Raw genomic sequence first — 11,393 nt, forward strand, 5'->3', positions numbered from 1 at the left:
ACTTGGGATCATGTGAGACCAGCCTGTTTTCGTGAGACCCGTGAGACCAACATTTTACACTTGACACTTCACAGCAAAATACTGTGAAGGTGATTTTTTAAAACCTTCACAGTGTTTTTGCTGTGAAGGTTCGACTTTTTTTAAACCTTCACAGTGTTTTTGCTGTGAAGGTTACGTGTAAAAACGTGGTCTCACGGGTCTCACGAAAACATGCTGGTCTCACGTGAACCCAACCCTATATATATACGTATATATATATATATACATATATATATATATATATACATATATATATATAGATATATAGAAGGGTCCATTCAAGGAAGAACTAAATAGTTTGCGGTAACCGTGAGATCCAATCTCAACCACAAATCAATAGATAAATTAGGAAATTTATAATTTTGGTAATTTTTTTTTAAATTTTAATGCAATGACATTTTAGGTATTTTCTCTCATCTCTCCTCTCTTCTCTCTCCGTCCTCCAGCCTCCGGCCACCGGTGATACCACTGTGATACATAAAAATATTGACTCTATTAAACAAAAGATACATTGTAATACCCAATCATATATAAGATGCATTATGATACCACTGTGTTGCATCTTCGATCGACCACACAAACGACCTTAATGTGATACCCAAGCACATATATGATGCATTGCGATACTACTGTGGTATCACCAGAGGACGGTGGCCGGAGAGATGAGAGTTTTAAAATACCAAAAATATCCTTGCATTAAAATTTTAATTCAAAATTACCAAAATTATAAATTTCTTAATTTATCTATTGATTTGTGGTTAAGATTGAATCTTACAGTTACCACAAACTAATTAGTTCTCATTTGATTAGGCCTATATATATATATATATAGAGAGAGAGAGAGAGAGAGAGAGTTTGGTTCAAATATTAACCAAGATTTTTGTGTTAACTTTGTTAACCAATCTCAACCAATCATATTCCATCTTTTCTTTAGGTTCACATATAACTCATATATTAATGACAAGGGTAATTAAGTAATTTGTCATTTATGTAACTCCCAAATCATTAATTGGGAGTTACAAATCTTAAAATCTCAATAATTGATGATTATGTAATATTGATATTTTTTATACGTGTTTATGTTTTGTAATTTCGATTTATTCTATACATAATGATATTGATTTTGTAATTGTTAAAGAATTTTCGATTGTAAAGATTTCGATATCGTCTGAGTAATATGAATAAACCTATTGGAAAACAGATCAACAACAATGAGAATGAAAAGGTTAAAATCGTGTACGACTACAATCGCAATTCGAATTCATATGTAATTGTTAAAGAATTGTTCACAAGTATTCATATTGTGTTCATATGTACACTAGCTGCATATCTCAACATTGGCTTGCTTTTGAATGTGTTCATAATGAAGGAACTATTGTTCACAAACTGTTCATATTGTGTTCATATATACACTASCTGCATATCTCAACATTGGTTTGCTCCTGAATGTGTTCATAATGAAGAAACTATTGTTCACAAACTGTTCATATTGTGTTCATATATACACTACATGCATATCTCAACATTGGTTTGCTCCTGAATATGTTCATAATGAAGGAACTATTATTCACAAACTGTTCATATTGTGTTCATACCTATTTATTTATTTATTTACTTTTGTGTAGCAAATATTTTTATTATATTCATATTGTGTTCATAAATGCTATACAGTCCAAGTTCATGTATATGTCAACTTTTTGTTCGTATTTGATACAATGGTTGTGTGTGTTCATATGGTTCTTACATTATCAAAAATAAAATAATAAAAATAATGAGATTTTTTGATTTTGTAACTCCCAATTAATAATATGGGAGTTACATGAAAAAGAAAATTACATAAATATATTTTTCTCATTTGTTCGCATATGTTATTAAATTGTAAATTTAAAATTTTAATTTTATATCATGATTAATCACAACTCTTTATTGTGAGAATCAATGGCCAAGATTGGTTAATAAAATTAACACAATAATCTTGGTTAACATTTATATATATATATATATATATATATATATATATATAAACCAATTTTTAAATATATATTCCTTATACAAATTTGACCGTTATTGAAGGTCATGTATATATTGATCGCCTTTGTTTTGCCACTTGCCGTACAGAAGAAAGGCTTTTCAAGTTTCCCCCTTTTTCCACTGCCGCGCATAATTTATGGAAACTCCACCGTCTCCGCCGCAGCCGCCAATTGAGGCCGACGTCGCCTCCGCCGCGAAACCAAACTTCGGTGATTGCAATATGACTCTGAAGGAGAACCATACCGGACAAAACTCCACGTCGAATGTCATAGTTATCAAGAAAAAGATGAAGAATAAAAAGAAGAGGAAGGACGTACAAAAATCTCACGTCGACGTCTCTTCTGATCATCCACAACGATCTTTGAATGCGTCTTCATCTTCTTCTTCATCTATTGCTACTTCTAATTTATTGCATCCAAGATCGAAAGGCATTCGTCTCTCCAGTAATCGTAGAAACCCTAGAGTCTCTAGCGGACCCGTTTCGCGAAGACAGATTGGCAGCGAAGCAGACGCGCTTGCTCTTCCTCTTGGAATGTCGATCGCGGCTTTTGTTGCTCAGGTTCTTACCAATTTATTGTTTAATTGCTACTGTTATGTTGGATTTGATTGAACTGTTCTTACCACAATGTTGAATATTTGTGTAAGAATAAAATCCTAATCTGAGAAACAATGAATGGGTCACTAAAAACTGTGTCAGACTCTGCAATAGGGGTGAATGATGAGGTTCGTATAATGGATATCAATCAACAAGTTAATCTCTTGGTGAAAGCAATAAGATGATGATATAAGAAATTATAATTTTTTTGCTGTGTCAGACTCTGCAATTTGGTTTCGGGAACTAAGTTTCAGGATCATAAAATTTTGAACTCCTGCAATTTAAGGGAACTCTAATAGGTTGGTCTAGATGACAAGCAACTAAAGGCAAAACACTGCAATCCCGTCCAGACCATTTTTTTCATTTTTGGTAATCGTGTGTGTGTCGGCCATTTTATGCATCTCGACTAATCCCATGGGCCCCGAAGATAACAGCCAGGAAAATTCTCCAGTGACCTGTAGGAGAACCGAAGGCATATAGCCTTTATTTGTCAGTTGAGTACTTGAGTTGGTCCTCAAGGTACATCCGGGTTCTTGTTGCCATTTGTCTAGTTTTGGGAATATGGGTACACATTCTTGCTTGGGACAGTGTTTCTTTAACATTAAGGGTAGTGTCCCGCAATGTATATGATGACATATAATGAATCAAGAAAATAAAAATGTGATCTTGATTGTTATGCTTGGTGAAGTTGATTGATTTTTCTAAAGCATCGGTATTTTAGAAAGCAGGTTGCTAATATACCTTGCGTCCTTGCCAAGCATTTGCCTATAGTCCTGTTCTTAATATATACCGTTATTTTACTAGCATTTGCTCGACAGTTCTTGTTTTTAAGTTATTTTATAGGTTTTTTTCCTTTTATCTGTCTTGGGTATCAGTATTCTAGAGTCACTGGTTAGAAATTCTATTAAAAAGACAAACTTGATATATAATATACTTGTAAAGAATCATCGTTACTGATTCTTCTGGTCTTTTCAATTCCCCTTTCAAGAAGTTGAATATTTGTAAGTTATGTAAACCATGGCCTAACCATCATACCCCGATTGAATCTCCTCATTCAGAAAATGCACATTTATCAGATAAATGACAGTAAACTTGTGTGGTTATACAGGACATGAGAAAATATACATGCTTATCTTTAAAAAATGGATTTTTTTTCCTTATCTCAAAATACTTTATTTCTAAGCTTTAATCGACTCTAATATGTATCAGGTGTTGGAAAGGAAAGATGCAACTGGTGAAAAGATGTCTGCAGATTATCTCTCTCAGGTAATCATTTTACTTGGTCTGTTAATATTTATAATCGGAGAATTTTCATTCGATGCATTTGTATCTTGTGCTGCTCGTGTAGACAGCTCTGGTTGGAACATCCTGCTGATAACTTTTCAGCTGTCGATTGTAAGGTGTTGGTACGTTTAGAGATGTAACAATGACTAATTTGTGGATATTAGGGGGGTTGATAGCTGTTTCTGTACATGAACAACTTCACTTAATAGATTCTTTTCTTTGAGAGACCTCTTTGGCCAACAAGTCCACAGGTTCATGCAAATTGCCCCCGGTGCATTTGGTACTCGGACAAAACGGGATAAAACAGTACAAAAACTAGTTCCGTGACATTAGACTAGGACAAGACAGGACCTGAGTGTGACAAAAATGCATTTTTTCTGTCCCAGCAAAATAGGTGGCAGAAAAATAGGGAGATGGGACAAGATTGGTAAATTACTAAACTACTCATTTCAAAATTAAACCCGTCTGCCTCAGTCTCGACCGCCCAGTCTTGTCAAGTCCGGTCCGTGTATCAAATGCACTCATGCTACATTGGACTCAAGGCCTGGGGAATTGACCATTAGGTCAGCCCCTTGATCGATGTCTCTTGTTTTTCTTCTTCCCTTGTTTTCTATGCAGATGGATTTTGTTCTGATCAAATATTTACTCACAGATATGCACTTTGGCGGTTAAAGAGTCGTTGTTCAATGTAAGATTTTCAATTTCACCTCCGTAATTACCTGTGCTTTTTTACGTTGATATGCTTCTCATAACGGGTTACTGTACTATGATCGTTAAAAGGTTTTTGGCGACAAATTTGACTGCTTTGTGAGCAACTTTGAGAGATCTTTTCAGAGCACCTTGATGACACTCAGAGTAATCAGTGAATCATCGAGAAACAAGGAAGAAAGGCCATATCACAATGGGGAAGGCAGTTCAACCTGCGGTTCTGGTGGAAATGATTTTAATTTCGATACGGAAGGGAACAGATCCACGTGCCAAGACCAAACCACCATTGTTGGTGAAGATGAAGAAATTGTGCATCGAGATCCTGTTTCTCGTGAGCTTGCGGTTCTTGATGACTCGAGATACGTTCAACAGTTGGCTTGCATTGCTCCAAACCAACTGCATTCTGGAGGTAACCAGTCCATGCTTAGCACCCTTGAAAGATCTGTAAGTGAACAAACACGATCGAATGATCTCAAGGCGTTTGAAATCAGTCTAATTATGAAAAAGATGAAACTCAAAGAAGCACAGATAGCCGTTGATTGTGATTCGAATTATTTGGAGAGGTTTAAGTTATCCATGGGCATTTCAAAAGCCAACTTTAGAGCTGAAAAGTTCAAAACGGAATTAGAAGACTCGAGGCATGCGCAGCTGCTTAAAAAGTGTGTCGATTGTCTCGTTGCTGGTTTGCTGATTATGTTGGCTTGTCTTGCTTATGGAACTTACATTCATTCCCATCAAAGGCTCATTGAAGCTACCGAATCATGTATGCCCGTCAAGGTAAGGATCAATCTCATTTTCTGCGGGTGTATCATTAATTTTAACGTTTAGGCTATAAGCTAGTTGTTGGTTAATAAGCTGGCTATCTCTTGAGAAGCTAATTGCCAACTCATAAACTAAGAACTGACTGATAAGCTAGATGATGATGTAAATTAACCTAAAAGGACATGTTGACAAAGTAATTAGAAAAAATATAAGGTGCATAATTGGGAAATGCCCCTGGAAAGCTAGCTAATGGCTAACTAGACGGGTTTTTTAATAAACTAAAAAATAAGTTCTACAAAAAAATTGGCATTATAGGATGCCAAATATGTTTAAGGGCCTGTTTGTTAGCAGCTTAACGAGACTCAACACCTTATTCGATTAGCTGTAAATGACTGGTTGGTAGTGGTTTAATAATATAGAAAGTGGCTTATTCAGTAAGCTTCCAAGGGTGAGCTTTATGTAGAAAGTCAAGTTTTTTCCAAACATGTCCTTCCCAATTAAAAACACTCTCCTCCAAAACAAAAACCCTTCTAATCTATAGAGACAGATTAATCTACACGGACAACTTAATTCATACTGGACTTGATGAAAAACGAACCAAACAGCCGTAAGTGTGTGTCCTATGTAGAAGTGTTACAGAAAGTTGATAGGATGTTTTTGAGCGTCCTAACAAGGTTTTTAGGATGCCTTCTGAAATAAAGTGTTCGAGAAATGTTCTATGAACACGTCTTTTTATAGGATACTTGTTTTTACAAGACACTTCTCAAATAATGTCATTAAAAAACTAAATACGATGTTCTATTTTAAAAGTGTCCTAAAAAAATTGTTAGGCGTCCAAAAGCGTTCTATCAACTTGTAACACTAATAGGACAAACAATTGTATAGTCCCATAAAACAATCTATTAAGACATTTAGATATATTTGGCGTTCTATAAAGCTGATTCTGTTGTGGTGAGTTAACTTATATATAAGCTAGCTTAATGTTGCCAAACATGCTTTAATCTTGTGTTAATTGTCTGTGGGTTCTTAAGGAATCAAGTTCTTGGTGGATTCCAAAACCGATGGCATCTTTCAGTTCAGGGTTCCAGATCCTGCAGTGCCAAGTTCAAGTCATAAGCCGTATGCTATTCGGCGTGTTGATGATCATTGTAATCACGTTTCTGCTCATTAAACGCTCGGGAACCACGAATCAAACAATGCCAGTTACGTTCATACTTCTGCTACTGGGTGTCGGCTGCGGTTTTGCAGGAAAGTTTTGCATCGATACATTGGGAGGCAGCGGAAACCATTGGCTCGTTTACTGGGAAGTTCTTTGCTTGGTACATTTTTTCGCGAATGTTTGTACCTCAATGTTGTTCTTTATTCTTCATGGACCCGTTACAGTGACCGAAAGGTCCGTGAGCAGTAAGTTATTCCCGTATTGGTTTAGACGGTTTGTGTTCTATGCCATGGTGTTGGTGTGGCTACCTTTGCTCTGTGGTTTGATTCCGTTCGCTGGGCCTGGCGAGTGGCTTGAACATTTTGGTTCGTTGATCGAGAGTCGTGTGTCTTGATGAACGCTTACGTTTGTAAAATCGCTAAACGTCCAAGCTTTGTTCTATTTATGTCCGATGATTGGTTTTTGGAAGGTTTGTAAATGTTAAACGGTCAACAACTGATATATAAATGAGATGTTAAAGAGTTGGGGACTGTTTACCTAACGTTTACTATGTATCATCACATCTTATTGTGTAACATTCTCGGTTATCAAAATGGATTGTTGGTAAACATGTCTTATCTGGTGATCACTACCTGCATAAAAATCATCTGCTACACTTATTGGGTAAGATTAACATTTTATATTATTTAGTTTTTCTTTACTATCTTGTGTGTATTAACTGACATACTACATTTTTGTTTTAATTATATTATGAAATATTGTAATTAACTAATTTTTCAAGATGTCTTTTTTGATCATTTTTACATTTTTCATCTTGCTTACCGCTAGTTTTTGTCAAATGTGATTTGTTCATTAGTTAACTTATCAGCTATTTTGTCAAAAATAATTTGAATATATAAAATGTCTTATTCTAAAAATATATTTTTTAAACAAAAATTTAGAGAAAGTATATACCTTTATATTCAATTGATCCTAATAATTATAATGAATATTTTGAATTGCTTAAAAAGAATAAAATAATATTTTTATTTTATGGTATGATACACTTGATAATTGATATCATCAAATCAATGATATTTTTAAAACATTTAGTATACCAAGGTGATGGTTGGCAATTACTAAATGGTTTGATGCAGAATAATTAAGTGGTTAGAATGATTAAGAGACCCTCATGATATAGTGCAAAATAAAATATAATTGTTTGGTAATTGTGTACAATAAAATTAGTGCTCTTAATGGTTAAGGAATATCCAATATACAAAATCATTCAGAGGGTTTTAGATACATTAAGAGGCAGATTTTTTTTTTGCCAAACAAGATTCACCTCTTAACGATTTAGAGGTTGCCTCTTAATGGAACTATTAAAAGGTACAAACAACCCCTAAATTACATGTTTGTAAGAATTATTAATTGATAAATAAATAAATTTAAATTATACTTTTATTAATGAAAATACTTCAGGGGATTTTACCAAACGTTTATTGGTATGAGATATCACCCTCACTTACCTTATCGTGTATCATTCTCAGTCATCAAAATAGATTGTTGGTAAACATTTTAAACCCGATAAGCACTTATATGATAAGAGTCTTTCCCTCATTTGTAGGTAAAACTCTCTATCATTGATATACAAGAATGAAACTCAAAGGAATTGACAGGGGTCCGCACAAGCAGTGGAGCATGTGATTTAATTCGATGCAAAGCAGTTTTTATGGGGCGTAGGCCTCCAAAGGTGTAACGATCTGGACACTGTTTTGGGGAGAGCCTTTCGTGTAGGTCGGAACTTACCCGAAAAGGAATTTGTCCATTTTTCGGGCCATTGAACCGACCCAACCAGCAACCAAATTTATCGTAACAAAAAATCAACTCGAATAAATCAATGAATATTCAATTATGCCTCTTACTGGGTAAGATTCTCGGTTATTTTTATGTTCAATCGGTGATATAAGTGACATCGATAACCGCTTACCCGTTAAGTGTTTAGTAAACGGCCCAGTCTTCTTTTATAAAGAAAATACCGTAATGTTTTAAATATCAATGTATACCAATTGTTCTATTAGTTAAAATGCAGTAAAAGTTCATAAAATAATGAAAGAGTGTGCAATTTTGTGCAGAAAAGTTGATTACCAGCAACTCCAACCGGCTCCACACAGAACCAGTCTCCAAGGACACCAATCTCATGGGCATTTTTTTGCTCACTCAGCAGCTGAGGCTAGTGGGGACCTAAGATCGAACCCAAGACTTGTCTTGTATTTGAGCAAAGTTGTCCCACCTTTGACAACTGAGGTACACACGAAAGGCAGTGTGCAATTTTAACCATCGTACTAGTCATTTTGTTACTAACATACAGTTCAAAATCGTCTTAAATTGCACGTTTTTGGCTTTTTGCATACTTTAATATTACTTTTAGATCATAACACGTATCATAATTAATTAATTCGTATCATTTTTACATCCCTACCACTCGAATCTTTGATCTTGAGTCATCATGACTGTCTTAGCTTCATGTAGTTTGACCATGCTTATCAACTCATCTCCATGCCCAACGATCTGATACAAATCGTTGAAGCCTTGGGAGATTGATTGTGCAGGTGTCGAATCAGACACATCACAACCAATCTCAGTAACACCAATATCAGTATGTGAAGAAGAATCACAAGTTCCGACATACTTACTAAGATAACTTTTCAAACTACCAACGTAATCCTGGAACCCAAGAGTCGTCATGGCCCATAACAGATCATCCCCATTGATCGTCTTTCGCTTCTCTCTCTGGCACTTGTCTGCGGCTTCTCCAGTGATGAAGCTAATGAACTCCGACACACATTCCTGGACCGTCTCCTTGGCTTCTTTGGATACTTTGGCATTACCCGGGAGCGATTTTTTCATTATACGACCGACATTGGCTATCGGGAGAAGCCGTTCTTGGTCCTTAGAGGAACCGTCCGAGACATTGCTAGACGACAGGGTACGGGTCGAACCGGTTTGCGTTCGTTTTCCCGTCATTAAGGAGTTGTGGATACACAAAGAGTAATGGTTGCGGGGGTTTTATGGTGAAAGAAGAGGAGAAAATAAGCATTTAAAAAGGTGCAAAGACGGTTTGATGCGGACAAAAAATATAAAATATAATTGAAAATTTAATTTTGTTACATTTAAAAAAAAATAAGAATTATTTTGTGAAATTCAAATAACATGTGAAAAGGGTTTGCAGCCTGCAGATGATGCTTCTGCCGTCAATATTTTCACATAATAAAATAAATAAATATATTTTTTTATATATTAATTAAAATTATTTAATTAAACTTTTGACATTATTATACCACTAGTACGACATTGGTCAAACCAAAATTTCCAAATGTTTTTTTTTGGAATTATCTATACTGTATTATAAAATATTTGACAAAAATTTATAAAAAATTTTGTTCTCACGTGAACCCAACTCTATAAGCTTATATATATATATATATATGGTTGGGTTCACGTGAGACCAACGATTTTTCGTGAGACACATAAGACCAATTTATGTTCATTGATCAACTTCATAAGCTAATGATCTAAGTTGCATGGTGACAATTTTGTAATTATTAAGAAATCTTGTGACAATTTTGTGATTATGAATGTTTAGATTGTCGATCTAATCCAAAGGTTGAGAGTTAGTCTTACGAAAAATCTTTGGTATCACATGATCTCAAGTCTCTCTCTCTCTCTCTATATATATATATATATATATATAGGGGTTCATTCAAAGAAGAACTGAGTTGTTTGTGGTAACCGTGAGATCCAATCTCAACCACACAAATTAATAATTAATGGTTGAAAATAAAAGAAAATTTAATTACTGAAATTCCAAAAATAACTCTCCAATATTTGATGTGAGTATGTAAATAAGGGCAAAAGGGTAAAAAAAATTAATTTAATGAGATTATTTTGAGCACCCTAAAAATCCGTTAATCTTCTAATATTATATTTCATCAAATCAAAACAAAAAACACAAAAGATCCTGTTTTTTGTGCGAGAAGAGGTGGAAAATAATTTGTAGGCTTTGGTTGAACATGTTGTGTTACATTGTGGTAAAAAAAGATTGTGTTTTCATGTGTTATCCAAAAGATTGTGGTTTCATGTGGTAATAAAAGAAAAACATTGGTACAAAATGAAGTGGCTGTTCGAAAATAGGACTTCTTGCTATATTCCATAACATGAAGATATTTTATAGTCACAGTATCTGTATATAAGATTTCAATAGAGATGTGAATTTGCTGCATAAACACAAGAAAATAATCCAGTCAATGAGCATTCAACTACACTTTGTGTAATATCTCAATCACATAGTAGCAAACCATACAAGAAAACCACCAAACCACTAAACCTATGGTGAGAATTCTTTGATAGCCTACAACCAAGAACTCATAAGTCATCACGGGCTACAAATTCCAATAGTTACTGATGCGGGATAAGGTGTTACAATACCAACAGTGTATTAGGTAACACAAGATGTTTTGTTACATTGTGGTAAAAAAAATTGTGGTTTCATGTGCTACCCAAAAAATTGTGGTTTCATGTGGTAATTTAGTAAGGTAAAATCAAAATTAATTGGAAGTTTGAAACGTATGGAATTAATAAATAAATATTTAATTTAAATTTAGTAATTTACTAAAATGCCTTTTTACATTAATTTAAAAAAAAATTAATATATTAAAATAATTGATTGATATTGGATCTTACGGTTACCACAAACAAAACAATTATCATTTGATTAACCCCGTGTGTATATATATATATATATATATATATATATATATATATATATATATATAT

General features: G+C 34.3%; 2 protein-coding genes across 2 annotated transcripts; one reads left to right on the top strand and one right to left on the bottom strand.

Annotated features, from left to right (window-relative positions):
• The first annotated feature begins 2,150 nt into the window (after nucleotides 1–2,150).
• On the top strand, nucleotides 2,151–7,143 carry LOC112508303 (protein CPR-5). The gene is made up of 5 exons (XM_025113048.1): nucleotides 2,151–2,629; nucleotides 3,875–3,931; nucleotides 4,602–4,637; nucleotides 4,730–5,434; nucleotides 6,451–7,143. Exons 1-5 carry the CDS (start codon nucleotides 2,207–2,209, stop codon nucleotides 6,970–6,972), a joined length of 1,743 nt encoding a protein of 580 aa, XP_024968816.1. The 5' UTR covers nucleotides 2,151–2,206; the 3' UTR covers nucleotides 6,973–7,143.
• Nucleotides 7,144–8,862: 1,719 nt separating this feature from the next.
• On the bottom strand, nucleotides 8,863–9,589 carry LOC112525620 (nuclear transcription factor Y subunit B-1-like). Its single transcript, XM_025135823.1, has one exon. It carries the CDS (start codon nucleotides 9,582–9,584, stop codon nucleotides 9,036–9,038), a length of 549 nt encoding a protein of 182 aa, XP_024991591.1. The 5' UTR covers nucleotides 9,585–9,589; the 3' UTR covers nucleotides 8,863–9,035.
• Nucleotides 9,590–11,393: the final 1,804 nt, after the last annotated feature.

This window comes from Cynara cardunculus (assembly GCF_001531365.2).
Source record: "Cynara cardunculus var. scolymus isolate 2C chromosome LG 1, CcrdV1, whole genome shotgun sequence".
Lineage (NCBI taxonomy): Eukaryota > Viridiplantae > Streptophyta > Magnoliopsida > Asterales > Asteraceae > Cynara > Cynara cardunculus.

Coding starts and splice junctions, on each gene's coding strand:
- LOC112508303 (XM_025113048.1), top strand. CDS start 2,207: ATGGAAACTCCACCGTCTCCGCCGCAGCCGCCAATTGAGGCCGACGTC. Junction 3,932..4,601: donor CTGCAGATTATCTCTCTCAG/GTAATCATTTTA, acceptor ATTTACTCACAG/ATATGCACTTTGGCGGTTAA. Junction 5,435..6,450: donor AATCATGTATGCCCGTCAAG/GTAAGGATCAAT, acceptor TGGGTTCTTAAG/GAATCAAGTTCTTGGTGGAT.
- LOC112525620 (XM_025135823.1), bottom strand. CDS start 9,584: ATGACGGGAAAACGAACGCAAACCGGTTCGACCCGTACCCTGTCGTCT.